General features: G+C 34.5%; 6 protein-coding genes across 9 annotated transcripts; 1 reads left to right on the top strand and 5 right to left on the bottom strand.

Annotated features, from left to right (window-relative positions):
* Window positions 1–75: 75 nt before the first annotated feature.
* On the bottom strand, window positions 76–11,714 carry LOC143340751 (uncharacterized). 2 transcript variants are annotated; one of them, XM_076763032.1, is made up of 18 exons: window positions 11,558–11,714; window positions 10,810–10,946; window positions 10,295–10,726; window positions 9,879–9,959; window positions 9,664–9,814; window positions 9,076–9,555; window positions 8,710–8,979; window positions 8,428–8,645; window positions 5,659–8,342; window positions 4,173–5,529; window positions 3,652–4,018; window positions 3,151–3,543; window positions 2,730–3,068; window positions 2,430–2,574; window positions 1,831–2,263; window positions 1,026–1,647; window positions 519–921; window positions 76–375 (listed from the first exon to the last, which is right to left on the bottom strand). In XM_076763032.1, exons 2-18 carry the CDS (start codon window positions 10,844–10,846, stop codon window positions 76–78), a joined length of 8,712 nt encoding a protein of 2,903 aa, XP_076619147.1. In that variant the 5' UTR covers window positions 10,847–10,946; window positions 11,558–11,714. The 2 variants fall into 2 exon arrangements, with proteins under 2 accessions (XP_076619147.1, XP_076619148.1); XM_076763033.1 differs by having other exon boundaries at window positions 10,295–10,723.
* A 104-nt stretch (window positions 11,715–11,818) lies between these two features.
* Window positions 11,819–13,769, bottom strand: LOC143340764 (alpha- and gamma-adaptin-binding protein p34). The gene is made up of 6 exons (XM_076763062.1): window positions 13,279–13,769; window positions 12,954–13,123; window positions 12,773–12,887; window positions 12,547–12,702; window positions 12,342–12,458; window positions 11,819–12,277 (listed from the first exon to the last, which is right to left on the bottom strand). Exons 1-6 carry the CDS (start codon window positions 13,340–13,342, stop codon window positions 12,102–12,104), a joined length of 798 nt encoding a protein of 265 aa, XP_076619177.1. The 5' UTR covers window positions 13,343–13,769; the 3' UTR covers window positions 11,819–12,101.
* Window positions 13,770–13,868: 99 nt separating this feature from the next.
* Window positions 13,869–16,107, bottom strand: Rpt3 (26S proteasome regulatory subunit Rpt3). The gene is made up of 6 exons (XM_076763055.1): window positions 15,827–16,107; window positions 15,547–15,639; window positions 15,034–15,367; window positions 14,751–14,954; window positions 14,395–14,659; window positions 13,869–14,319 (listed from the first exon to the last, which is right to left on the bottom strand). The coding sequence occupies exons 1-6, from the start codon at window positions 15,857–15,859 to the stop codon at window positions 14,001–14,003; spliced, it is 1,248 nt and encodes a 415-aa protein (XP_076619170.1). The 5' UTR covers window positions 15,860–16,107; the 3' UTR covers window positions 13,869–14,000.
* Window positions 16,108–16,259: 152 nt separating this feature from the next.
* On the top strand, window positions 16,260–17,242 carry Ufc1 (Ubiquitin-fold modifier conjugating enzyme 1). 2 transcript variants are annotated; one of them, XM_076761905.1, is made up of 4 exons: window positions 16,260–16,447; window positions 16,579–16,710; window positions 16,789–16,956; window positions 17,028–17,242. In XM_076761905.1, the coding sequence occupies exons 1-4, from the start codon at window positions 16,325–16,327 to the stop codon at window positions 17,103–17,105; spliced, it is 501 nt and encodes a 166-aa protein (XP_076618020.1). In that variant the 5' UTR covers window positions 16,260–16,324; the 3' UTR covers window positions 17,106–17,242. The 2 variants fall into 2 exon arrangements, with proteins under 2 accessions (XP_076618020.1, XP_076618021.1); XM_076761906.1 differs by having other exon boundaries at window positions 16,324–16,502.
* Window positions 17,239–19,067, bottom strand: LOC143340218 (arginine-hydroxylase NDUFAF5, mitochondrial). Its single transcript, XM_076761904.1, has 3 exons — window positions 17,899–19,067; window positions 17,640–17,824; window positions 17,239–17,560 (listed from the first exon to the last, which is right to left on the bottom strand). Exons 1-3 carry the CDS (start codon window positions 18,510–18,512, stop codon window positions 17,274–17,276), a joined length of 1,086 nt encoding a protein of 361 aa, XP_076618019.1. The 5' UTR covers window positions 18,513–19,067; the 3' UTR covers window positions 17,239–17,273.
* A 1,962-nt stretch (window positions 19,068–21,029) lies between these two features.
* Window positions 21,030–25,722, bottom strand: LOC143340217 (tyrosine-protein phosphatase non-receptor type 11). 2 transcript variants are annotated; one of them, XM_076761903.1, is made up of 13 exons: window positions 25,096–25,721; window positions 24,977–25,026; window positions 24,219–24,341; window positions 23,912–24,106; window positions 23,595–23,757; window positions 23,363–23,475; window positions 22,817–23,088; window positions 22,660–22,739; window positions 22,417–22,584; window positions 22,178–22,354; window positions 21,877–22,093; window positions 21,639–21,790; window positions 21,030–21,555 (listed from the first exon to the last, which is right to left on the bottom strand). In XM_076761903.1, exons 3-13 carry the CDS (start codon window positions 24,293–24,295, stop codon window positions 21,388–21,390), a joined length of 1,782 nt encoding a protein of 593 aa, XP_076618018.1. In that variant the 5' UTR covers window positions 24,296–24,341; window positions 24,977–25,026; window positions 25,096–25,721; the 3' UTR covers window positions 21,030–21,387. The 2 variants fall into 2 exon arrangements, with proteins under 2 accessions (XP_076618018.1, XP_076618017.1); XM_076761902.1 differs by lacking the exon at window positions 24,977–25,026 and having other exon boundaries at window positions 25,096–25,722.
* Between the last annotated feature and the right edge of the window lie 575 nt (window positions 25,723–26,297).

Below are 26,297 nucleotides of genomic sequence, written 5' to 3'. Positions count from 1 at the left end.
TCAATTTACAAGTTTTAACTTAAAGACGTCACACGTTGGCGTGTATATCATTTTTCTTAAAATACACGAAAGATCTTACGCCTTGCTACAAGGTTGTATCGTATAATTTAGAGGAGGAGGAGGAACTAAAAGTGGCAAAGGAGTGGGAGGTGGAGGAGCTTGAGCGGCGTTCGGGGTCGCAGGCGTTGTCACTTGAACTTCGCTAAGTCGTGCCGTAGAATTATAAGCGGAAAGATAGCTTGGCCAAAGGTGTGGCGGCGGCGGTGAACCAGGAGGTGGTGGCGGCGGGGAACGATCGTCTAGCTCGTCTGAATCGTCCATCATCATCGCTGTTAACGGAGTGACGCGCGGCTTCTTCAATTTTATAATTTTTACCTGACAAATATCACTTGTTAGACTACTGATATTAAAAAGCATAACCAGAATTGGTATGTTCAATTTCAAGACAACTGCGAAGACTCAGTTGTCTAACGCAATTGAAAAATCTGACTTTACAAATGAAAATGGATGAAACAAACCTTGACTTTTTTCTTTGCCTTCGGTGGTCGTGTTCTCTTTTCTTGTTTCCTACTCTTTCTGGAGCTCGATCTTCGAGTTCCATCTCGAGTAATCACGGCTGTCGGAGGCGGAGGAGATGGCATATCTCCTTCACCGCCACTAGGGCTCGTACCTTCTCCAGGTTTGATTCCATCCGCGAATTGGACCGACTTTTTACTCTTTTGTTTTTTTTTGTTTAGTTTCACTGACCTCGATTTCGTCTTGGTTTGAGCTTTTGATTTCCAAAACTTATTGTCACCAGTTTCATCCTTATTGAATTCATGGTTTCTCTCTATTTCCAACCCTTCTCTGTCTGCGTTGTCTTCGCTCTCATTTTCAGGAGTAGATAAATCGTCCAAGTTACCGTTAGGGACCAAGGATCTTCTAAAACGTAAACATATAATAATTAGGAGTATTGGGACGGGAATGTCCGTAGAAATCAGGACGAGATCCCTGAGAATGTTCCGAATCTCGATAGTTTCGCATACCTAAAACCATGAGCAACTAAAATTCCCTTTAAGGGCGGTGGTGGTAATTCTGGCCACTCTAAGGACTCCATTTCGACTTGGATTTTGCTAGTTTCGCTTGTCGTCGCTATGGCAACTTCGTCCACTTCGTTTCGTTGATTGTTTAATCGTAACAAAGTCTTTTCATCGTCTTCTTCCTCTTCTTCTTCGTCATCTTCTGGTTCCTCCTCATCTTCTTCGTCGTCCTCTACCTCGGGTTCTTCTTCCTCTTCCTCCTCCTCATCTTCATCGGCAATCGCGTCTTCTTCTTCCGCAGCAGCAGAGGATGTAGCAACTGGTTCTTCTTCTTTATCAGAAGCTACAGAAGATGTTTGCTGCTGTTCCATATCAGTTTGTTCTTCGGCTTCTCGAAGAGCTTTCAAGACAGCCGGATCCAAGCCCGAGGTCTTTGATTGACCTTCGTTATCCGACTGACGCAAGTTATTCTTTTCCAACAGTCGAAGTGCGCGTCGATTAATCCGCTCTATTCGCCTGCGTTCCTTCTCCTTCCTCCTCATCTCCCGCACTCGTTTGCGTTCTTCCCTTTCTTTGCGACGAGTCTCAAGAATAGCCTCGTAATTATATACTGGCTGAACTGGTACTTCTACGAAGAAATAATCAAACGAACAGTATGTATTGTTAGTCACATTCGGAAGATAAACAATAATACAGAGTGGAGTATCTGAGACTGATCTCACCCGGATAACTCGTTTACTTGTGAAGATTGGAATCTTCACTTTTGAAGATTAAATTGGAAGACTATGACTGAAACTTTCAATTGACTTACTTGGAAGTGCAACTTCTGTTCTGGGGAACGTCGTCTGCGGCACTGGAATTGGAACCGGAACCGGCACAGGTACAGTGAGAGATAATGGGACCGGGGACAATGTGGAAACTGGCGTTGATGTACTTATCACGGATGGAACTGGTACTGGCATAGGAACTGGAACTGGAACAGGTACAGAGATAGGAGGGACTGAAGGTACTGGAGAAGGCTGTGGTACTGTCGCGGAATACATCATCCCTGCTGGTTGGTCGACTGACGAGGATTGCCCACCACTCCAGTCTAACGATGTCGGCACAACTTGGAGAACATTACCTACGCGTACAACTTGGCTAGAACCTCGTACAATGGGAGCTGGTGTGGAATTTGTTGGCTCCCTACGTGCAATTGGAACTCCATTGAAGTCTGCTGGTACCACTTGCAACACGTTGCCCACCTTTTAAATATTCAATATAAATATGTAAACCGTACATACTACCCCTACACGAAAATTATTTATAACATAAATATTCTCAGTGACAAGAGTTCATCAAATGAATTCTGTACTAATCCATTTAAATTGTCTTCTCTTTTTAAAATGTATACAAAGAAAAAACGCATACTTGTAACACTGTAGGTTGCTGACGATACAGCATTTGTTGTTGCGGCGATGATGGATAACACAAGTTGGAATTGTAATTATCAGGATAATCGTTCATCACTCCCGCGCTGTCTTGCTGTTTCTTAATTCCCAGCTCGAGTTCCAGTCTACAATATAAATAATGGATATATTAAACGAGTGCAAAGCGGAAAATATGGTTTTGTTCGGTGTTGGGAGTAGTCGGTGTGCAGGTTTGGGGAGCAGTGGAAAGGAAGGCTGGTTAAATACCAAGGTTCCGAACACGACACAACGTGAGAATTACCTATCGTCGAGGGACAAACGTTTCGGTGAACTCGTCGTTGAGTCGTCGATACACGGCGGATAGGTTAAATTATTCTCGCTATAGTAATATTCGTTCCCAACTTCGTTTTCGTTTGTATATTGAAAACTAGATGCAACTGTTTCCATATTGTCACCGATGTGCATTTCCGAGTGTAATACGGCCGAATCAGCTGTAACTCTAGACAGTCCGGATACGGATTGAACAATCGTTTCTATGCGTCTACCCCTCTCGGCACAGGTATTTAGATTCCTACTATCGTGTTCATCCTTCCTTTCCCTTGAGCTTTCGCCGACTCTACCTCGTCCCAGAGAGGGTGATCTGAATTGACAGTAAAACTACTGCTTATCGACCGTCCAACACGAGCAACAATTAATATTATCAACATTCTGTTAATATTCACCTGGAGGATTGTAAATGTTCCGTCATTCTTAAACCATGATTGGGACTCCTCAGTCTTGACCTCGAAGTAGATCTAGTCCGCGATCGCGATCTCGATCTGGATCTCGATCTTGATCGCATCATCGACCTAGACCTCGACGTTGATCGTGAACGGGATCGCGTTCTTGATCTAGACCTAGTACGTGATCGCGACCACGATCTCGATCGCGATCTAGATCCGCGTCTGAAGCGTTCATGCGATACTCTGGGCGATGAACGTCGCAGTCGAGGCGGAGAACGTCCTCTCGACGGTGGCATTTTTTCCGTTCTTCGAGCATGTCCATGTCTGTCCAAATCTAACGAATCTCTTTCTTTCTCCCATTGTCTGTCTCTTCTTGTACTAGATCTGCTTCTCCTGTTAAAATAACACAATAATTTTTAGCGTTAAAAGTATAATGTGCCGCAGATTTGGACGAGCTATTTCTGTAAGGACAGGTTTACTCTGTTAAAACATACGTAGTACCTTTGTTTGAACTTTGTCATGGAACGAAGAGGACCCTCCAAGTTATCTCTTTCGATACTCTCATCTCTATAGTATGCTTTCTCATCGTAATCGAGATCCAATGCTTGGCCATTGGCGTAAGAATCTAACGATTCGTTTCCATCGTGTGACACATTTTCAGATTCGTATGGCCAAAAAGATCGATCGACTTCTTCTGCTCTAAATCTACCCTCTCTGTGCCTATCGGGGTCAATGTTTCTTTCCCTCAACACTTCCATAGGATCGTACGGTCTTCCCTCTTTCTCTCGATCCCTTTCCATAGGGTCATACTTTCTCCTACTCCAATCATCGCGATCCCCTTTGGTGGGTCCATACTTTTTGAAGTGGTCTAAAAATAATCGATACGAATCGTTAAGTACCAAAGTCAAGCAACACTGTCCAACGACAGCCTTTATACAACTCAAGTTGAACATTGTTTCACAAAGGAAGGTTATTATAATTTGGGGGGAAGATGGGATGAATCGTGGAAAGTTAAAGTATACCTTTGTTATATGCTGTAGCGTTGGGTCGCGAAGGACTTCGCATAGGTCTTTCTCTCCTATCGTCTGCCCTAGGCCTACCACATCTCTCTTCGTCGATTCTACTGGGTCGTTTCTCCCTGCTCGAAGAGGCGATCGATTCATCCTTCCTCTTTGGACTCTTACTTCTGCTTCTACTCCAACTACGACTATGACTCTCGCTGTGACTTCTCTCTCTCTCCCAGGAGGCATGTGGACTAACGCTTCTTCGTTTTCTGCCACGACTACTCGAAGGACTCGATCTCCTTCTACTATCAGAGTAGTCCTGTTTCAAACTTCTACTATCTCTTCTGTCATTTCTATCTCTATCATCAAATTTCCTCTCCCTCCTCTCTTTACCTCGATCACTGACTCGTTTATCGTTTTCCTTCTTACCAGGACTTCTCTTTCTCTGCTCCCCGATCAGCGATCTAGTCTGCGTTTCCGTATCACTGACATCTTTGCCACTGGATCTCGGTTTCTTAAGCTCCTCCGCTTTGTCGATCCCTTTATCGCTTAATTTATATTCCCCGACGCGATCCACGTCGAACTTTATCGAACCTGGTGACTCCGATTTGGTTGTGATCGAAGTTTTTACCGTTATGGACAAATCTTTGGAGTCGACTTTAACATCGGTGACAGTGGTCTGTTCCGTAGGAATGACGTTACAGACGGACGTGTCGGTTGTTTTCTCGCATTCGATCATAAACTCATTTGAAGGATCCTCGCAAGAGACGTTGTTTTTCGCGTCAATTTCCACAGTGTGTGATTCTCGCAATTTCTTTTGGATCGTCAAAAGAGCTGCTGCGTGCTGCATGGGATCGTCCGAGATCAATTTCGTTTTCACGCGCTCGTTATTACGTCGAACCAACAATTGTTTGGGGATCAGTTTCAAAGCTGCTTTCCCTTCGTTCGACTCGTCCTCTTTCGTACTAGCAGACGATGCCACTTCAACGTTCTTCGCAATCAATTTACCACGAGATTCGTCCGACTCGTATTCAGCGAATATGTCCATTCGCAGTCGTTTGTAAGCGTTTGTCTCAAGACATGGTTCGTTGATCGAAAGCATACCGGGCAACACTTCAAACTCTTTGTTTACGTCGAATTTTTTTGGAGTCAGTTGATCCTCTGCTTGCATGCCCAGAAGTTCTTCAAACTCTTCTTTCGTTACTGTAGACATCGCGTATTTGTCTTCTCGATACTTTATCTGAAGAGGTATGTTGGAAACAGAAATGGATTCTTCGTCGGACTTGATCGAAGTCTCCCTTTTCAACTTGTCCGGAGAGAAATCTTCTTTCAGATGTAATGAGCTCGTGTGTTCTTTGTCAAATGTTTCCATATCCTGAAAAATTAGCAAATACCAAATTGTCTATTTTAAATTATAAATACGCATGATAAATATAAAAAATACCAATGTAATTTTCGTTTACTGTTACGAGAAACGAATTTAATGAAATATGTAAAAACATACCTCGGATTTTTGAGACGGTGCTGGAGAACTAGGACTATATAATTCAATATTCTTCCTAGTTAACTTTACATCCATTTCAAACATGTCTTTCAATTGTTCTACAGCCTGATGTTCCTTTATAACCGACGCAAGAGTTTCTTCCTTTGTCTTTTCGAAGAATATGTCTCTTTGAGAACTGTTTTCCAAGTTCTTTATTCGTGACTTGCTTTTAATAAGCTCTTCCGTGGCCCAGGATGATTCTAGTAAGTTCACATCTTGAGAATTCCTTGAGAACAAATCAATAATATCTGAATTCTTTGACATAGACTTTCTCGATTGTTGATTAACCATACAAATGTCCTCATCTTTTATCTTGTTCTTAGGTAACAGCGAATCACAACGTTCTAAGAATATTTTATCACTTTTACATTCGAATTTGTTTATAGCTGCCCATTCTGCGCATTCTTCTTCCCACATAACAGGTGCTTTAAGTTCGATTTTTTCTTCAGACTGTGACGCTATATCCCAACGACTCTTCTTATTCTTTTTAACAGTACTTGTCTCGCGCTTTGTTGATGTATCTATGTCGTTATTAGCTGTAATTATTTCTTTGTGAATATCAATCTTAGAGATGTTGTCTTCTATAGCCTCTTTTCTCTCGTTCTTTTCTCGCAAGTACGATTCCTCCTCGATGTCCCATTCGTCCCTTTTTCTTTTAGTCTTTTGCTCCATAAGAATCATAGCTTCCCTTTCACCTTCTTCCTGCTCTTCTTCCCAGATTCTCATCGCGGAGAGTCGATCTTGCCTCTTCTTCGATTCTCTTGAACTTTCTTTCTCTATAGAGATGTACGTGTCGGTTTTTTTATCGTAACGAACTTCTTTCTCCACTTTTTTCGAACCGCGAGTGGACTTCTTTTTGTTGATCGATAAGTCCGGTGCAGCCTCCAAGCTATCGACTTCCCAATCATCTGCCAATAACTGCCTTTTATTCACTTCCCTCTCCAACTGCGTTAAAGATAGGACATTTAGAGTATCAAATTCAGTCTCTCCCCATTTCTCCTTCTTCGATCTGTCCAACTTCTTGGACAACTTTGTCTCGTCTTGCATCATATGCTGCGACACTCGTTCACTTTCTTTCTCCCAATCGGCTAGAAATTCGTTACTATTTTTTTTCTCCTTATCTCGTTTCTTTTTCTTTTTCGCGTCGTTGTCTTCTTCAATTTTCGATTGTCCTTGCACGATTTCTGTACCGATGCTCGAACACTGCTCTTTCAGCCGTTCGTCCTTTTTGATTCGCTCATCTTTCTTATTTCGATCGTCTTTTTTCTCCGCCTTTTTAAGATCTTCCACCATTGGATTTTCTATTTTCTCGATAACACTTTTCGGTACTCTGTCTCCCTTCTGCGGCGATATGGTCACAGAATCCATTTCCCAATCCTCCAAGTATCTTTCTTCAACTTTGCTCCTTTGACTCTCGTCTTTGCGAGCTTTGGTACACGCACTATTGTCGATGATCACTTTACGCGCCAGTTCTTTTTCTTTGCCCCAAATGTCACGTTTTTCCGTGGATCTCTTTCTAGATTCGACCTTGGTCTCTTCCTTGATCTTCTTCGTCGAAACACGCGAACGCATCAGCTTCGCGCTTTCTAGCGACGGAGACTCCAAAGGCGATTTTGCTTTTACTATGTCTTCGTTGTTAACCTGCTTCTTCGTCGTTTCCTGTTTCTGTTTCGATTTTTTGCTTACAATTTTCTTTTTCCGTCTGTCATCGGAAGAATCACTGTTGCTAGAGTCGGAACTTACTTTTCTTCTTCGTTTTTTCTTCGTTCTGGCTATTCGTTTCGCTTTCTTCTTTCGCTTCTCAGCCTTTCGTTTCTTCTTCCTTCGTTTCTTTCGTTTGTCGTCGGAGCTAGAAGAGTCACTGCTGCTACTGCTGCTGCTGCTCTCGCTACTATCCGAATCTGAGCTAGAGTCGTCGTTCGTTACCTTTCGTTTCCTTCTCCTACTTTTTGTTTCTTCCTCGGAATCCGAAGAACTCGATGTGCTAGACGACTCGCTGCTGGAAGTAACCTTCTTTCGTCTCTTCTTCTTTCTTGACTCTCTCGAATCGGAGTTATCGTCGCTAAGACGTTCCACTTTGATTTGAACATTTTCCCAATCGCTGGGAATTGATCTGGAATCATCCGTGTCACTTTTTTCGCGAATCTCTTCGTTGTCTCTTGTGCACTCCTCTACCTGAATGTGAGAACTACTTAAAGACACGTGATCATCTACGGCTTCAGAAATTTTCTCCAAATTTTTCCGACTCTCGTCGCCTTTGATCTTCTCCTCCGCTTTGCTTGTATTGGCTTTATCTGAATTTTCAGTTACGTTATGCTCTACAAACGCGAAATTATTGTCCTCCGGTAAATTGGTTTCTATATTAAAGTCGTGATAACTTAACGACGAAGTGGATTTGGTGTTAATCGCTTTTGGTGAGTAGTCCTCTGACGTAGGAATATCGGTGCAAACCATCTTCATGAATTGTTCGTACTCCGAAGCCAATTTCTCGTTACCTGCAGATTGTAGCAACGGAGATGTTGATTGTCTAGCGTCGTCGTTTACTTCTTTGATGTTAAACGATTCGCTAACTTCATTGATGATTTTTTCGTTGACGGTAACATCCTCGTCTACTACGCTTGAACGCGAAGAAAATGCCTCTTGTTCTGAAACAAATTTTGTACATTATTATTGCTCTCACCCCAACACTAAAATAAGTTTTCATTCCAACTAATATCTTAAAAAGTTTACCTTTTTCCGAAATAACTTCGTCTGATTTTACTTCGCTCTCTTGTTCTTTCTCGGTGTCGTTAGATAACCTGTCTTCGTCTTCGCTGTCCCACTTTGATCTAGGAAGTTGCACGCTAATAGGGAACTGCCATTTAGTTTTTTCGCTGAATTTACACATGCCTGTTTTCGGATACCAATTACGGACACGCGATGGCTTCTCCACTTCTTCTGCATTATCTCTAGAATTGTTAGGATCTGAATGGGTAAAGGAAAACTGAAGAGGTAAAAGACATTTTGATATACCGTGTAAAATCTGCTTCGCATATCTCCCGCATCTTTTCACGGCGATCAGCAGCGACGACTTGAAGAACCTGTTCGCGATTAAGAAACAACGATATACGAGGATTTTCGCAGTAAAGTAATTGAGGCCTTCCTCGTTTGGTCACTCTCACTGATTCAGGGGGATATTCTTTAGGTCCGTCAAGTCCTTCGGCAGTATAAGCGTATCGTTTCGAACGATAATTGTTTAATAGTAACATTTGTTCAAAGTAACGTTGATAATCCTCAGCTATTCTGTAAAACATATTTTTCAACATTTATTTATTACATAAAACATATATTTCAAGTACCATATAAATGAATCCAAGTATCTTTCAAACGTGAACAAACCTGTTCTTTGTTGATCGTTCCGAGTAATCGCGTCTTCTAATGTTAATAATATCGTCCATCATTATACCACACTTTTTCAACTCTGTCCACGAAGTAATCGTTGTATCTTTCTCTTTTCCCTTATCTTTATCTTTGTTATCTTTCTCTTTTTTGTCTCGAACTTCTGAACTCTTTTCTCTTGAAACGCTTCTCTTTTCCCTAATATTCTCCTTTTTCTCCCTTGTTACTTTTTTTTCCTTTATATCATCCCACCTATCTTTTTCATTATCCTTTTTATCCCGTTCGTCGTCTCTTCTATCTCGGTTTTCTTCATATTTACTAGTATCATCTCGCTTATCTCTATCATCTTTTTTATCTTTCTCTTTTCTACGTTGTTCTCTATCGTAGGAGGAGACCTTATAATACCGTTCTTTACTTCCGTTATAATCTTTCGTTTCTCTACATATGCTAGTTTTCCGTTCTTCTCTACCATATCGCCTCCTTAAAAAAAAATTCTAAACATCATCTATGCTCAGCAAAAAATATAAGTAGTACAATCACATACAACAATAATTGCAATACTTGTATTATAAAACAAGATTTTTATACCTTTCGGAATATTTATTTTCTATCAATGACTTTAAAGCACTTTTACGAGAAACGCTAATATTATCTTGTCTATTTCTGTCTCTCATACTTTTTACATTTTCTAATAAATTTTGTCCATTTCTATTTGCATAGCTATCTTCCTCTAAACTAGCTGCAAAGAATATAAATTATTGTATATAATCAATCCTACTCTTACATATTATGCAATTAAGTACCTGCAGCCATAGCTTCTGCCAATAACATTTTACTTTTAGACTCTTCTCGTCTAATTTCTTCAATAGCCAGTATCTTTCCTTCTGTATAGTTGCATTATTAAATAATTAAAATATACATTTTGCTAATGTTAGAAAATACATTAACACGTTCATTGTCCAGGTCTGAAAGTGTGGATCTACTCACACATTCCAAAAAGTAACAAGCTTATAACAATAACTGCTTTTTTTTTTTGCTAAACAATATAAACACTGTTGTATAGGTGATGTGATTATGTTCTTTATAAATTTTAGAAAAATTATAATTTGCAGACTTCCAAATGAAAAATGTCCTAAACTATGTATGGGTCGGCAGATGTCTAACCCACATATAGGTCAGTGGACTGTGAACGCATTAAGTTAAATTCATTTAATGATACCTGTTTTTTTTTTTAATTTCCCACTACTTGAATGACGATTATGGAACTGTTGCATAGAGTCCGAATCCATACTTAACCCTGCGCTTGATTCATTTTGTAAAGACTTACTATCACTTATTTTAGACTTGGAACTTTTTGCAGAGTGAGTCTGAACTAAATTGGATTTATTTGGAACCTTTGGTAGCACGCTGAACTTATTGACAAATGCCATTAATCTTTTTTTTGCTTGTACTTTTCCTAGCACAGGTTTAAGCATTTTAGGACTTTCCAACCTGGGCGTGTCTCCATCACTGACTTGACCTTTTGTGCTATCCGGTGTTTCTGGCATTTGTATGTCAAGCAAAGATATTGGAATGTCTGGTGTTGGTTCCTCTGGAGCATAAGCATCCTCCGACTGTGACATTGTGTTAATACTTTTCTTTTCGGGTTCTTCTATGTACAAAATCATATCAAAATAATGAAAAAAATGATGTTGGTACATTAGTGGAAGTAAACAAATCACCAAGAAAAATTACCTTGTGGTGAATTTATCGCTATGTCTATCTCTGTCATTGACAAGGTCTTATTTTATCGCATATGTAATTGTTCTTTCGAGCAACTATTATAAGTATCGATGAAAATTTTATTTTTCATACTTAATATATGTTAAACTCTAAAAAACAAAAACTTTTACACTCTCATCGAAATACATAATAATTTTTTTATAACATAAACGTTCAAAAACAATCAAATTTCCTGCACATGAAATTACTAATCACATAAATAACATTTTTATCGTAATTTTCGCGTGTTGCGAGTATCGTAGAAAAGAATTCATATTCGTATAAAACAAGATTGATACATTTTGAATACAAACATTCACATGTGCATACACACACAAGAACCTTGTTACAAGGAGCAGTCATATAATCTACTTAATCATCAATAATAGCAATTTTCATTCCGGATTTTCACAATAAAAGGTATTTCTGACACAGTGTTAATAGACGAAATATTAAAATATCAAACGATTCAAATCGTAAAAATATACCTTGATCGAGAAAATATGAAATAAAGTAACGTACTGTAATATAAGGTGTAGAGTACTTGATTTTCATATATATTTACTACGATTAAATACCACAAATGAAACACGTTCATTCTTAGCGGTATCCCGTAAAACTGTCACTGGCCAATAAAATACAATTGGATCGCGAAGAAGTATTAAAAACGAGAACAAAATATCACACAGTTATTCTGTTATCGGTTGTTACAGTAACTTACTCTATGCCAAGCGTTAAGTAACCGACGAATACATGTTGTCCGTAATAAAAATGACAAAATATTTCGCGCGTCACAACTCGAACGTTTCAGCCGTGTAAACGTTTTTAATTCCACTGTTCCGTTTCTGTGCTCGTCCAAGTCAAACGGAGCTACTGCGTGAAAAGCGTCAGACATTTTAGTCAAACGGCAGGCCGGCAACTATAGACGCTCGTGTATACAGCAAAAAGCAAGGATGCCAATAGATGAGGAATAAACAGGGTATAGTAAGGAAACATACGTAATTTTATTCGTCTTGAATAAAAGAGATTGTATAGCATAGTGTATTGAAGAAATTAAAGTATAGATGTAATTCATATACAGAATTTAAATGTATATTTGATACGTGCAAGACTATGTTTTTTTTTTTTTTTTTCTATTGTTATAACGATTGGCTTTATTATTGCACTCAATTCAGACCAATATACCAGAACAGTTCTATCATAAGTCATAAGCAATTATGCATGTGTGATAGGTATCTATGCGCATTATATAATTAATGCATAAATTAGTTTAATTCAGTTTCTGAAGGGTCACCTCCCATCGCTTTCCAGAATGCAGTAACTAATTGTTCAGCTGCTATTCGTCTCTGATTAGTCGGTAGTGATGCAGCATGTTCTTTCATAGCCATTAACTGACTAAATAATTCACCAAAATCTGTACTTTCTTCCCCCATAATTCCATCTGAAGTGAAAGATTAGGACATCAATTCAAAACGTATTTTTTAATAAGTTTGTTTCCAACTGACCTAGCATGTTCTCCATTGGCAATCTCTCTGTAACATCCCGAGTCAATCTGATATTTTCAAATTGCTCTTCAACTTCATCCATGTCAGAGCTTTGTTCTTCGGTACTCGACGATTTCCCTACAAAATAAAAATCAATGATATATTTTACATCACAAGGACTTTAATATCTTAATGTCTAGAATCAAGTGTAATTTTTATTGAAAACCTTTCAGTATCATGTTGGGCCACATATGAGCATGTAAAGCTTCAATAATCCTTTCAATGCCATATTTGTTATGTTCTAAATCAGCTTCCGAAGCGTCTGTATCGGATCTATTTAATTCAATTAATTCAAACTTCTTTTGTAAACACCATTTTATTACTAAAACAAAAAATATATAGTTAACGTTTTATGATATAATAAGATTTATAACATAAATAGATTATTATACCTTTGTCTCTGATAAGAACATCTGTTATGCAATTACAAGAAAATAATAACACTTCTGCTTCCATTAAAGAAGTAATTAAAGAAGACCATTGTTTTAAATTGTGTTCTGCATTTTCCTAAGAAAGTTAATGGCAAAAATCATTTGTCTTGTTAACAGTTCTTTCTACAAATAAAAATCTTACTGCCTGTGGATCATGATGCACAATCAATGCTTCCACACCGTCGATTGAAATACCTGGAGATGGATTTTCTGTAACACACACTAACACTTGTGTCCTGTAATACTTATTCTGAATATTCCATAGATAATACTCAAAATAGTCGTGATTAGATAATCTCTCTGCTCCTATACCTACGAAATGAAAAAAAAAAATTTCTGTGATAAAACTTTTATTTAGATAACAATTATATCGTTTGAATATTTGTTTAACAAATTCGATGACTGATTTATTTGTTAGTTTATGAAATTGTTGTCGAAAAAGAAAAAACACTGAAACATCAACTTACTGGTAGCAATTTCGTTAGCTTTTCCTTTTTCTGTACTGATTATTAGTAGTCGTGGCAAATTCATCGTAATACAATTTATTTGCACTATCAAATATGAATGATTTTAACAAATTATTTACTATCTATTATTTTAGGTTATATTTACATGTCTTAATAACGTAAATACGTAATACACTATTTAAATTGAAACGGATCACTTTTATTTAATAAACAGCGATATCTTTTCGCTGCGTTTAGTAATCATAAACTGAATTATTTTCAACATTGATGCGATGTTGCATTTCATAACATTTCGAAATGGACGACCACAATGAAGGTATTTTTTGTTGTTTTAGCCATTAAGGACTAGGAGTAATTTTGACCAAGTTCATACAGTACGTTACAGTTTCGACAAATTCTAATTAATAAATATAACTATGCTGTTCAATAAATCGTATAAATTATAATATCTACATATAGTATAAATACATAAAAAATAATTGACATATGGATTGCTAGTGACACGTAACATAATATCAACTACGTTTCGCAAACATAAATCGAGAGATGCGACTAAATTCCAATGGTCGGGAAAAATAAATACAAACACATACGCGCAAAGATGCACACACAGAAATTGTGTAAACGTGTATTGATTATTCGATTCATAGTAATACATGAACTTGCAAATACATATGGGGCCATAAAATATAAATGATATATACGGATAGACTTCCATCCTTTTATTTGTAGAATTCGTGCTCGTATTCGTCCTTTTTAATGTTGTTTTTGTAACCCTTCTCGAAATCTTTCGCCAACACTATGTAACGATTTTCACGTACTGCGTGCATTCCTGCTTCCTGGCAAATTGCGTTTATATCAGCGCCAGAGATTCTATCTGGTCGTGCCACGTAATCTTCGAGATCCACCTCTTCGCTTAAATTCATTTTTGCAGTGATCGTTGAAAAAATCAGACGTTTCTGTCGACGATCAGGCAAAGGAAATTCGATCTTTCGATCTAATCTACCAGGACGCAACAAGGCAGGGTCCAATGTATCCGCTCTGCAAAAAGTAAAGACCACCGTAACTGTGCAATATCACTTTTTTTTTTCAATATCAAAACTACGAAAGTTTTACCTATTTGTAGCCATTATAACCTTAACGTTAGTTGTCTGATCAAATCCGTCCATTTGATTGAGCAACTCCAATAAAATACGCTGCACTTCGCGATCAGCTCCTGTTTGAGCATCAAATCTCTTTGTAGCAATAGCATCAATTTCATCAACAAAAATAATAGCAGGCGAATTTTCCTTAGCTAAACGAAAAACATCTCTGACCATTCTTGGCCCTTCACCCAAGTATTTCTGTACAAATTCAGAGCCTACTACGCGAATGAATGCAGCTGAAATATATAATTATCGCATTAAATCAATTTGTACAGTTTAATAACACATTTCAGGAATGTATAAAGTTATGAATATTATAATTCATACCTGTAGTGTGTCTAGCTACTGCCTTTGCAAGCATAGTCTTACCACACCCAGGTGGACCATACATTAATACACCCCTAGGTGGGTCAATTCCAATCTGTTTATACAACTCGAAATGAGTAAGAGGCAGCTCTACTGCTTCTCTGATCTCTTGCTTCTGCATATCCATACCTCCAATATCGCTATACTGGATATCCGGCTTTTCGTCTATAAAATAAAATAATAGATAGACATAATTCTATAACATGTTTTCTCAATTAGAATTGTAACTGTAATAAATATGTACCTGCTTGCAACATAGAAATGCTCGAATCAGCTTCTGGTGGCAGAACATCTACCAGAGCATTGCTATGCTTATGAAGTGCCACGCTAGCAGAAGGCTTCAACAATTCTCTATCAATTGTAGACAGAATACGTACATAATAATTAGAGCCTGTGGTAGAGCCTATTATACCAGTATTTTGGTCTACAGCTTCTAAGAACTGTCCGATAACTAAAGGCACACTCTGTATGCGCTTTACTTCTTCCTGAGCATGCAAATATTCCTTCTTCAAATTACGCTGTTCATCTTTGATATATTCTTCTTGAACTTCAAGAAACTCCAACATTCTCTGCAGTTTCTATTAAATTTAAAATCACTGTTATAAAATTCTTGCTCATAATAAATTAAATATAAATAAGCAAACATACCAAAGTAATACTATACTATACTTCGAATTAAGATGTAAAACAGACTTTTTTTTTTTGTTTTAATTTGGTGAATAAAGTGATGAAATAAATAAATATCGTTGCTTTATACCTTATACTTGGTATACAAATCTTCAACATCCAATTCATCCCCAGCACCAGTATAATGTCCAGTTATAGGCTTACAATCCATTTCTCCAATATCCTACAATTATATTATATATTTTTGATTTAATCAAGTAAAGAAGTAAAGAATTACAATGAACATAGTGTAGACAAAATTTAATTTTAACAACGAATTGAGGTTACAATAAACGACGTTAAACTTGAATACGGTTTAAAATCTTTTCTTCGAAATTAAGGGAAAAATGCACAAACAAATATACAAATACCTTGTCCGGGAGAATAACACTCATTTCATCCATTGTTTTACAAAAATCCCAGACAATTAAATCTCAATCGAACATACGAATCAACGAATGACTTGAAACTTTTGAGCAGATTTACTTCGATGACGACATTCGTCAAGGGTGGCTACCATTAACTATTTAACGGAAGAAAGGGACACGACAAAGAAATGTATAAAAAGTACAGATAAAATTTTTACCAGTACGAATTGTTACTTTAAACTTTATATTTAAACTGAAATTGTTAATTTACATTACTTTATGCATATACACATCACACTATTTTACGAATAATTGTGATATTGAAAAGACCAAATTTATTAGTAGTCCCTATAATACTGAAATAAACTCCCTAGATTCTTATACTTTAACATATTGCGATCAGCAGTAAACCCTAGCTAGTTAATAAAAATAAAACGATAGATAGAAATTACAATCTATTGTTGTCATCGATGATAATATAACCTAGTATAAAAGTTTATAATGGTGGATGAATCAACGAAGAAGACATTAAGTAACATTCCATTGTTACAAACAAAAGCGAGTCCTAGAGATAAAGAATTATGGGTGCAAAGATTAAAAGAAGAATATCAAGCTTTAATCAAAGTAAATCATATTCGTAAACAATGCGTTCCATATGGTTGACATTACAGTAATAATCGTAAAATATCGTTATTAAAGTTACCAAAAATAATGTAAGTAACAATTGGTTAAAGTAATCTTTATATAATTTCCAGTATGTGACAAATAACAAAAAAGACGACAATGATTGGTTTCGTTTGGAATCTAATAAAGAGGGTACAAGATGGTTTGGCAAATGTTGGTATATACACAACTTGCTAAAATATGAATTTGAAGTCGAATTTGATGCAAGTAACTCTTTTTTGTTATTATATTAAGCAAAGTTTTATAGTTTGTGATATTGTTTATTTGTTTGATTTGTTTAGATACCTGTTACCTATCCTATAACAGCACCTGAAATCGCGTTGCCAGAATTAGATGGTAAAACTGCAAAAATGTATAGAGGTGGAAAAATTTGTCTCACCGATCATTTTAAGCCTTTATGGGCACGAAACGCGCCCAAGTTTGGAATTGCTCATGCCATGGCACTTGGAGTAAGGTTTTTGATTCATAATAAATCATTGAATAATTATTTCCATAATTTTAAAATAATTATATATTTTAGTTAGGACCATGGTTGGCAGTTGAAATCCCTGATCTTATAGAAAGAGGTGCTATAGCACATAAGGACAGAATTAACTAATGTAAATCATAATATGAGAAAAAGATATTATACAATGTATTCTTTTAATTGTTAACTAAAATTGATTTATTTGTTAATCTATTGTAAAAAAATTAAAAAAGGATTTATATAACAAATATATTCTGTTCTATATTTAATGTAAATATTTATTAATATTATTGTTTACAATTACTTATCTTCATCTAGTTTAACTTTCTTAGTTTCTTTTATAATTTCATCTAATTTGTGTAGGTCTTTAAGTGATACTTGTCCAGTGCCCCTTTCTAAAGGTTTTGGTTGTGATGGATCTGGCTTCCAACCTAATAGATAAATTATTTGAAATGTTGCAGGTATGAATGGTGTATCATCTTCTTTCATTTTCCCATAAAGCTTTTTATATATAACAGCAGCTGCGAGTATAGTATCTTTATTTAATCGTAACTTACGATTTCGTATTGCATTATTTTCAGCCATCCCTATAAAGTTAGATATTTAAATCAGCTAAAAAGTGCATATTATCAAATATTTACTAAAATTTGAAATCTCAACTATTACCTTTTAAATCCCACATTAATTCAAACATGCTTGGGTAACCAATAACTATTTCATCTGTATCAATTGTTAACATTGTAAAATTAGCCCTTGTTAATAATGATCCAACATCCCTAATTTGTGCGAATGGCGAAATATGTGCTGAAATTCCACCATCTCTCTCCATTTCTGCTAATTGTAAGGAACCCCTGATAAGGAAAAGTAGCAAATACAATGTAATTAAATCCGATTAAATGTGTTTTCATATAACTTAGATTACCACCTTAATTCGTATAGTGTATCTCCGCCAAATATAGCTGCCATGAAGACCCCATCATTTTTTAAACTGTTATTGATATTTTTAAAACAACCTGGTAAGTCATTCACCCAGTGAAGATTCAATGAACTGATCACTAAATCTAAACTGTTTGGTTCAAATGAAAAATTTTCTTCATCCATAGGTATTCGTGTTACTTTAATTCCTTCTGTAGTTTCAGCTTGATTTAAAATGTTGGAACACGTATCAGTCAGGATTAACTCTTCTACGTATTCTGCCAAAATATGTTTCGATACATGGCCATGAGCACATCCTAAGTTGAGCACTTTCTTAAATTTTCTCTTTATATCAAATATTCTATCAGATAGTCTGTAACCTACTTCATCTTTAATGTAGTCATACAGTTTTATATCAGAAGCTTGTGCAGCGCGTTCTCTTTGAAGAATTTTTGTATTTCTGTCGAAAACGTTCATTATACTGTCCGGTGGTAACGTAAAATTTCGTACACTGTTAACTATGTTACGAACATTATTAATTCGATTTTTAATATTCAGCTCGAAATGAAATGCATAACGTTTAAATGGTGCATGTAATTTTCGAGTTCTTTGAAAATTTAACATTTTTTGTATGTGTTTTACTTTAAACGATTATATAATTTTCACATTGATAATATTCCAGTTATATATTTTCAAAGTTCTTTACAAATATCAAGAAATTGTTTATATAAATTGAATTATTTCTCGGTATATATCGTACAATATTTACACGACATAACCTCTGAGACACCTTCGATAACTTAAATTTAAACTTATAACAATATAAATTACTTCTGAATTAGATATATTTCTATTTATATAAATTGTTCGAAAGTTTTGTAAGATACATTCCTACAAAAACAAGCAAAGGTGTTTAACCCTCCGTATCATATAAAGAAAAATAATCTTCGCCATTTATCAATGAAGCATATTCACCGCTTTTTATTTTCCAGTCCTTTTAAGAACAATTTATATAAGTAAAAGTATCAGGATAGTGAACTTGCTCTTCCATCTATCACTAACATTGGTAGCAAGTAAAGCAAAAGAACAATATTTAATAACATGTTTTAAACTACTAATTAATATAATCATATTTATATAAAATAAATGAATACCTATTGTGAAACACCATTAGTCCACAATAATTAATTAAGGAAATAACATCTTTTCTTCCTAATAACAGTTTATTATTACATTGTTTTTATAATGAAGTATTTAATGCTATAATTAATATACCAAGTTTTTAAAGAGTAACAAAACATATTTAATAGAGAATAATTTTGCACATTAACGATTAATTGCCTTCAAGAGTTGAACATCATTTAAGACAAATAATAAATTATTATATATTCGTTTCATATTATATGCATATATTTATTATTATTAGGGTAAATTCAGAAGTTATCTACATTTGAACATATAAATCTCTAATACTTAATGAGATATATCATTTGAGATGTGCATAAAAATTAAAGCCTTAAAAATATAATTTATGTGAATATTATATTACATGACAATGCAAATATAGAATTTGATAACAAAACTTTTAATGCCACAGTTATTATCACATGTCTTTGATAGTAATAAAGTACAATAATATCCAATGGTTGCATGTTACATTTCTCAAAAAAGCAAAGTATATTAAACGAGATGAAAATTGATAATAAATGCAACATTGTTTATCTCGTGTTTAAGAATATATGCACTAAAATACTACAATACTTACTACGTCGGAAAGAATAAAAATTATTATTTATCATAAAAATATAAATAAATTTAAAATTTGAGATTGTGATATATTAATTAAATAAAAAAAAAATTACTTTCTTAATGACAAAATAAGTAGCATTTAAAAAACTGTCAAAATTGTATAATATTGTGTAAAAAAATTAGTATAATTTTCAGATTTACTTTAACAATTCTAAAAACTATATATTATACAATCAATAAAGCAATTGTTTGAATATTTGGTTTCAAAATAATGTAATAAAATATCTTTAAAAATATTAAATTTACGATTCAATTTGCAAGGCAGAACCCACTCAGATGTGTATTTTATAATCAAAGTTTTGATATAATCATCAATCGCATACATATAAATTAAGCGATAATGATATTCATATATTCATATATAATTTTCACATTCACTACAGTATCACTTCCTTACATCTGATTTCTTACTTTATTCATATAAACAAATGAAATTTATTCTTAGTAGACTTAATAATGTGTAAAATTGTATGTATCTCATCTTTGTACATTCTGCCTTTAACATGTTAAAATTTAAAAATAACAAATGTTTCACATTCTTGAGAAAAAAAAAAAATATTAAAAGAAAAATTCTATATAAAAGTCAGTCCTAAATATTACTAAACAAATTTGTACAGTTATATAATCACAATAAAAGCAAATATCAATATATTTTGAGGCACAATATATAATATTACACCTGAAACCTAAAAGAATTCTGGAAATTCGTTGTATATCCAGGAAAATCTTTATGTAGTAAAGAAGCTTTCCCAATATTCCTTAGAAGTAAGCATGAAAAATGATAACTATTGAGATAAATCTGTTATCTAATTAATATTCGATGGAGCATAGATAATAGATCTGTTCGGGATCCCACTAGAAAGCAAGATAAAAAATATTATCCCTAATATTCGAGACGGAACGAAACCCAAATATAAATCAAGACTTCGTTTCTTTCAAGCATCTCCCATTTCTCCAACTATTTGTATATAATCGGAATACCTCAGGTTCTTTCGCGCATACACAAAGAACCCGAGATACTGTAATTAAACACAAATGACTTGGAAAAACCGAGAGGTTTGGAATTTTGCAAATTTGCAAGTTTATATTGGGAATTCTCGAAAGAAATGAGATCCTACTAGACATTTAGGTTCGTCCTATCTTGAATATTTACAATTATCTTGTTTCGAATATTCAGAATTGTCCTGTTATGCGTTTCGAGATCTCATACAGTTCTAATAGATAGCGAAATAATGGTATGAAAGCAATTATATATCTCTCTTATATTTGTCATAATTATTACTAAGATTTTGCATTCGAGAATGTTTTATATTATTTAGTACTGCGATTAAATTGCAATAAAAATATTTTTCATTTTTCTATAATACAATTTGTAGAATGTGCCTGATTACTTTTAAATATTCAATCGTGAAATATTGGAATTATATAATCTTTTACGTTTGTATGAATAATGCAGTTCAGTAAGTATATTCACAGTTTAGACATTAAGACCATGCATTGTGTATAAATACATTACAATTATACATATCTTGAAAAATGTTAAAAGCAATTCAGTAAAATGAAAATTAAATTTTTACAAATAAAGCACATTATAGAAATAATATCAAAGTCGAAAACCACATGTGATAAGAGTAACAAAGCCTCTTCATTGCTTTTGAAAAATCTCGATCATTAATGATGTTAACGATAGTTACTTTGGCCTCAAACTATTAATAGGAGTGGGTAATGTAAAGTGTGTTGACGTTGGAAGAGTTGTTGCAGTACATGTAGGGACCGGTATATCGCCCATATTTGTAGTAGCATTTGTTTCACTTTTGTAGCGTATATTAGTATATTCTCTACCTAAATGAAGAGATTTCTGTAAAGATAATAATAAATTAAGAATAAATGCACGAATAAGGATTATAAAAACACGTATGAAAAGTATTTCCATATAATTACCTGTTCTGCTTGCATTCGTTGTGACACAGTTTCGATATAGTGTAACACAGCAAGATAAACAAACTTATATTGTGCTTCAGTTTGAACCATTCCTGATCTTTGAGAACGCACTCTTTGAATTGTCCTTTGAATATCAATTTCACAATCTAATCCTGTAAACAGAATACCCAAAATCTTACAAAAAAAAAACATTATGAAGAATAAAATTAGTATTACAAACATAATTTATTAAAATTACCATGCCGCTTGATTTGGTCAAGAATCATATCAATAACAATAAATGTTCCAGTCCTACCAATTCCAGCACTACAATGTACAAGAATTGGTCCTATACCAGATACATTTTGACCACCTGAAGCAAGAGAACCAGCAATTGATTCTTGTCTTGCGTTAACATCGTGAAGAAAATTTAATACACATCCAGGATCTGATGGAACACCGTGGTCGGGCCATGCCTGAAAGGTTAACGTCATCGTTGCAATCAGTTTTACTCTACTAAACAACACGAAGCGTTATTGAAAATAATACTAATGATGTACTTGAAAGTGATAGTGATAAATCCTTCTGGATTCTGTAAAACATGGCTTGTTTCCATGTAACAAAAATTCCCGTAATGTGTAATCTGCCGTTGAAGTACGGGACAAAGCACGAACTTTCCATTCGCCACCATATTCTGCAACTTCACCCTCTTCTGGCCAATAACGAGCGCATTTATTCTAGAATGTATGTATATATATTATTACAATTCAACGTGAATATATATTTTCGAATAACATACCTTTCCCCTTTCCATTTCTTTGGTGGTCATAACTATTACTCTTGTATTTTCTTGGTATACCATGTACCAGAAATCTGGTATTGTATTTGGGAGGCAACCTTGCGTTGCTATGTAACATTTATTAAATGATCCACTGTCACCACTAGTTTGCCCATCTCCCTCCTCGTTCTATAAATATTTATACATGAGCAAATTTCAATATGCATGTGCAAAGTAAATATTGAATCGTCAAGTTAGATTTACCCTAATGTAATTAGCATTGATATAGTCAGCTCCAGAAATATTTGGATCAACATCTTTCAAGCGCACTCTTGTGTGATCGACTGCAGAATAATAATTTAGCAATTAAAGTTTATACACAGACATAATGAAATTCAATACTGAAATCGAAGATTCTTACATGGTAAGATATTTTTATATCGATTCTTTGCGCGATTTTCAGGACGTAAACCCTCTTTTCTTGAAAATAAGTGCCGACATTCCAATTGCTGTAGAGACTCAAATTCTTCCCAGAATCCAGCTTTTCCTTTACCACGCCCGGCTCCTCCTTCGTTACTACCTGTAGCTCCATTCCAACATAACCATCCATTTGAACAACCATTTTCTTTATGTAATTGTCTCACTCTGCTTTTAATACCACTAGCATTTATACGAGTAGCATTGAAAGGTTGCCTTGAAAATAGTAAATAAACGTATTATAAGAAAATATATATCATACTACATATACATATAAGATGAGTCAATAAGTAAAGGTCACCTTGATATTTTAGGAAATATCAAATATAAAAAAACTTAAATTATATCCTACAGATGGATCACATCAAATACAGCAAAATTCATTTTAAGCGTTCTTTTGATATAACCAATAGTTAACGAGTTATTTTAAATAATAGTTCTTATCAACTCATCCTGTATATGCAACTTAATAAATGTTTATGTTTCTTACCTTAAATGGACAACACTTCCACTTGTTTCGACCATTGGATTACGTTTGTAATGTTCTATCAGATCACTCAGACTGTCAAATTTATCACCTCCACCAACATCATATTTATTATCCTACAATATTTATAATTTTTCAGTAAAAAGATGTAGATTTAAATTTTAAGTTGTAATAAATTAATAAATACATAATAAAGATAAAATATATATAATATAAAATATAAAATATAATTAACCTGAGATCGTATTATAACATGTGTAACACGATCGTCTGTACGCACGGATAATACAAAGTCACCAGGTTTACTTTGGGATTCACGGACCAGAAATGATCCATTTTTACCTCGCTCCAGCATTAAACGTTCTGCTTCTTTAGCTGATAAATGGCCATGGAACCACCTTTACCCATATTTTACTATTAACACATACCATGCTATATGCGTGCATTTGAAGTAACAGTAACAAGAAAAAGAGTACCAATGCATAACAAAACTTATTATAATGTTTATTATGAAAATAATGACTATATATTTTGCTCCACATAAATGAATACCTTTCAGTTGTCGGATCTGCACAGTTTAAAGGATATTTTAGTTCAATAATTTCTCCATTTTTTTCACGTAACTGTCCTCCGTTTTCCATATAAAACTGTACAAGTTCTGAGAGAGTTGCAAATTTTTCACCACCATAAAGATCATAAAAGTCTCCTGTATTCTGTATTTTAATATGAGTTACTTCTCCATTTCGTCTGAAAATGAAATAAATCAATTGGAAATAATTTCCAATGTTACATAATATGATATAATTTTCATGAAAAATTATATAAAAAAATTAATTTATGTAATATATTATACATTTACCTAACAGACAACGTAAAATCACCAGGATTAGATGAACTTGGACGTGCCAAAAATGAACTATCATAACCTCGTTCCATTAATAAATGCTCTGCTTCTAAACCCGATATATTGGGATGAAACCATCTGTAATAAATATTATGTTGTTATTGTATAAAAGATTATAAATTTTTCCTTGCTGCCTTTTTCAAAATTCTATTAATAAAGTAATTCTACAATACAAAATAGAGTTAGACAATTTATTCGAATTATCTAACTCTATGTTGATTTAAACAAAAAAATATTTTATAAACAAATCATATCATTATTATTTTGTATTTATAAATGTCAAGAATCAGAATACAATATGAAATACCATAGGTACAACAGGGTAGACACAGTATGCATTTATCATATACCTAATTAATAGTTAATAGCAATCAATAACTTGAAAATATAATCGTGATCATGGTATTCGTTAAAGCATATTCAATTTATTTATAACAATAATATTACTTTAATTAAAAGTACTAACATTAATAATTACTTAAAAACTGTCATAAAATATAGTATAATTCGTTGTGTAACATTGTTAGAAATAACATGTAAACAATATGAAACTTACGTTTTACAGTACAAAAATTATATGAAAATAACCGAACAGAAAGTATTTATATTTGGAAATATGTATGACAGATGTTCACAGAAATTGGAATTATTCTATCCATTTTTGGATATCAAAGATTTAACAGTGTTAAACGATTTAAGTGCGCATACCTTACCTCTGAGTGTGTTTGACTAATCCGCGGCTAACACTGATAAATAAGTAGGCCTATTCAACGAACGTCCGTGAATTATGATAATTACATATTTTTTATGCAAGTACAAAAACGTGCCTCACCTGCGAGATGCCATGTCGTGATTCCAACTATAACCATCTGATTATTAATAATTCATAACGATTCATCGATACTCGCACTTATAATTCGCAATTGTAATTGCTTTTAACTTAACACTAACTGCACATCACCACGGTCTTTGACATATTCACTTTGCATAAAAACAGAAAAAAAACGAAAGCACTAAAAGATTTTGGCATAGATATACATTCTTTAGAGTAGACACTTTTTGAAGTGGACGAGCCATCCAAACATAATGCCGGTTCCATAAAACTGCTTATGTATAGATCTATTTAGTTACGTGATATCGTCACATAACGCGTAATTGTAGTGCCGTCTCCCTAATTTCCCACCAGAGGACTACGAACAGCACTCAGTCCTTGCAAATTCTTCAATAATATTACATTTTTTTATATTAAATTCATACCGTGTTTAAAGTGGGATATGCTTACTGATCTCTATATACTAAATGCGGTACGGACCTTAAAAGCATAGGATGGCTTTGTGCCGATACAGAGGCTGCCATATTTGAGAAAATTCAACATTCACCGTCTTCATAGGGTCTAAAATACTATGATTCTGAATTCATATGTATGTTCATTTCTCATATACCCTCCTGTTAACTGATTTCTATCGACTTGATCAGTATCCGAATAAATAAATAACCAGTCAATCAATCTAAAGATGTATACCAAAAATCTTGCATAGCTGCGAGTAAAAATACATAAAACATTTATTATTCACATATAAAATAATATATATATATATATGTAATGTAACATTATATATGAAACGCAGTACAGTATTTATCCGTAAAAGATCAGCGATGCTCTCCCTACCATCTCTGGTTTACTCTGTTCTGCAAAAAGAAGTGCAAAACGGAATGAGAGGGAATCAAAGAGGCTAAAAGCAAACGAAGGACAGTAGAACGCAGACGAAATATTGGCACTTTATTTCCCTCCATCTTTTGGATGGCGGATTCTGTTCTTCGTGTGCGCAACGCGCAACCAGCATGCGCAATGAATGTGCGCAATGGGCGTAATTATGTTCTTAAGGTAGGTTCACATAAAAGTCGTGTTCAGTAAACGCTGTTTACAAAAGGTGGAAACAAGATGGAACGTGGTCTGCTCAGTAAGATATAATAAAATACATACGTGAACTTTGTTTTTCCATGTTTTGTAACATATGTAAGAATAACATTAAC

Source organism: Colletes latitarsis, chromosome 3 (assembly GCF_051014445.1).
Source record: "Colletes latitarsis isolate SP2378_abdomen chromosome 3, iyColLati1, whole genome shotgun sequence".
Taxonomy (NCBI): domain Eukaryota; kingdom Metazoa; phylum Arthropoda; class Insecta; order Hymenoptera; family Colletidae; genus Colletes; species Colletes latitarsis.
The sequence above is the reverse complement of the archived record's forward strand: the minus strand, read 5'-3'. Positions and strand labels throughout refer to the sequence as shown.

Coding starts and splice junctions, on each gene's coding strand:
- LOC143340751 (XM_076763032.1), bottom strand. CDS start 10,846: ATGACAGAGATAGACATAGCGATAAATTCACCACAAG. Junction 9,556..9,663: donor GAAAATAAATATTCCGAAAG/GTATAAAAATCT, acceptor TTTTTTTTTAAG/GAGGCGATATGGTAGAGAAG. Junction 8,343..8,427: donor CGAAGTTATTTCGGAAAAAG/GTAAACTTTTTA, acceptor AATTTGTTTCAG/AACAAGAGGCATTTTCTTCG.
- LOC143340764 (XM_076763062.1), bottom strand. CDS start 13,342: ATGAATTTGCCACGACTACTAATAATCAGTACAGAAAAAGGAAAAGCT. Junction 12,888..12,953: donor TGCATCATGATCCACAGGCA/GTAAGATTTTTA, acceptor TAACTTTCTTAG/GAAAATGCAGAACACAATTT. Junction 12,703..12,772: donor TGTTCTTATCAGAGACAAAG/GTATAATAATCT, acceptor TTTTTGTTTTAG/TAATAAAATGGTGTTTACAA.
- Rpt3 (XM_076763055.1), bottom strand. CDS start 15,859: ATGGATGAAATGAGTGTTATTCTCCCGGACAAG. Junction 15,640..15,826: donor GTGTTATTCTCCCGGACAAG/GTATTTGTATAT, acceptor ATATAATTGTAG/GATATTGGAGAAATGGATTG. Junction 14,660..14,750: donor AGTAGCTAGACACACTACAG/GTATGAATTATA, acceptor TATATATTTCAG/CTGCATTCATTCGCGTAGTA.
- Ufc1 (XM_076761905.1), top strand. CDS start 16,325: ATGGTGGATGAATCAACGAAGAAGACATTAAGTAACATTCCATTGTTA. Junction 16,711..16,788: donor AATTTGAAGTCGAATTTGAT/GCAAGTAACTCT, acceptor TGATTTGTTTAG/ATACCTGTTACCTATCCTAT. Junction 16,957..17,027: donor CTCATGCCATGGCACTTGGA/GTAAGGTTTTTG, acceptor TATATATTTTAG/TTAGGACCATGGTTGGCAGT.
- LOC143340218 (XM_076761904.1), bottom strand. CDS start 18,512: ATGTTAAATTTTCAAAGAACTCGAAAATTACATGCACCATTTAAACGT. Junction 17,825..17,898: donor GATACACTATACGAATTAAG/GTGGTAATCTAA, acceptor TTTCCTTATCAG/GGGTTCCTTACAATTAGCAG. Junction 17,561..17,639: donor ATTAATGTGGGATTTAAAAG/GTAATAGTTGAG, acceptor CTAACTTTATAG/GGATGGCTGAAAATAATGCA.
- LOC143340217 (XM_076761902.1), bottom strand. Junction 24,107..24,218: donor GATTTTACGTTGTCTGTTAG/GTAAATGTATAA, acceptor TTTCATTTTCAG/ACGAAATGGAGAAGTAACTC. Junction 22,585..22,659: donor TCAATGCTAATTACATTAGG/GTAAATCTAACT, acceptor AAATATTTATAG/AACGAGGAGGGAGATGGGCA.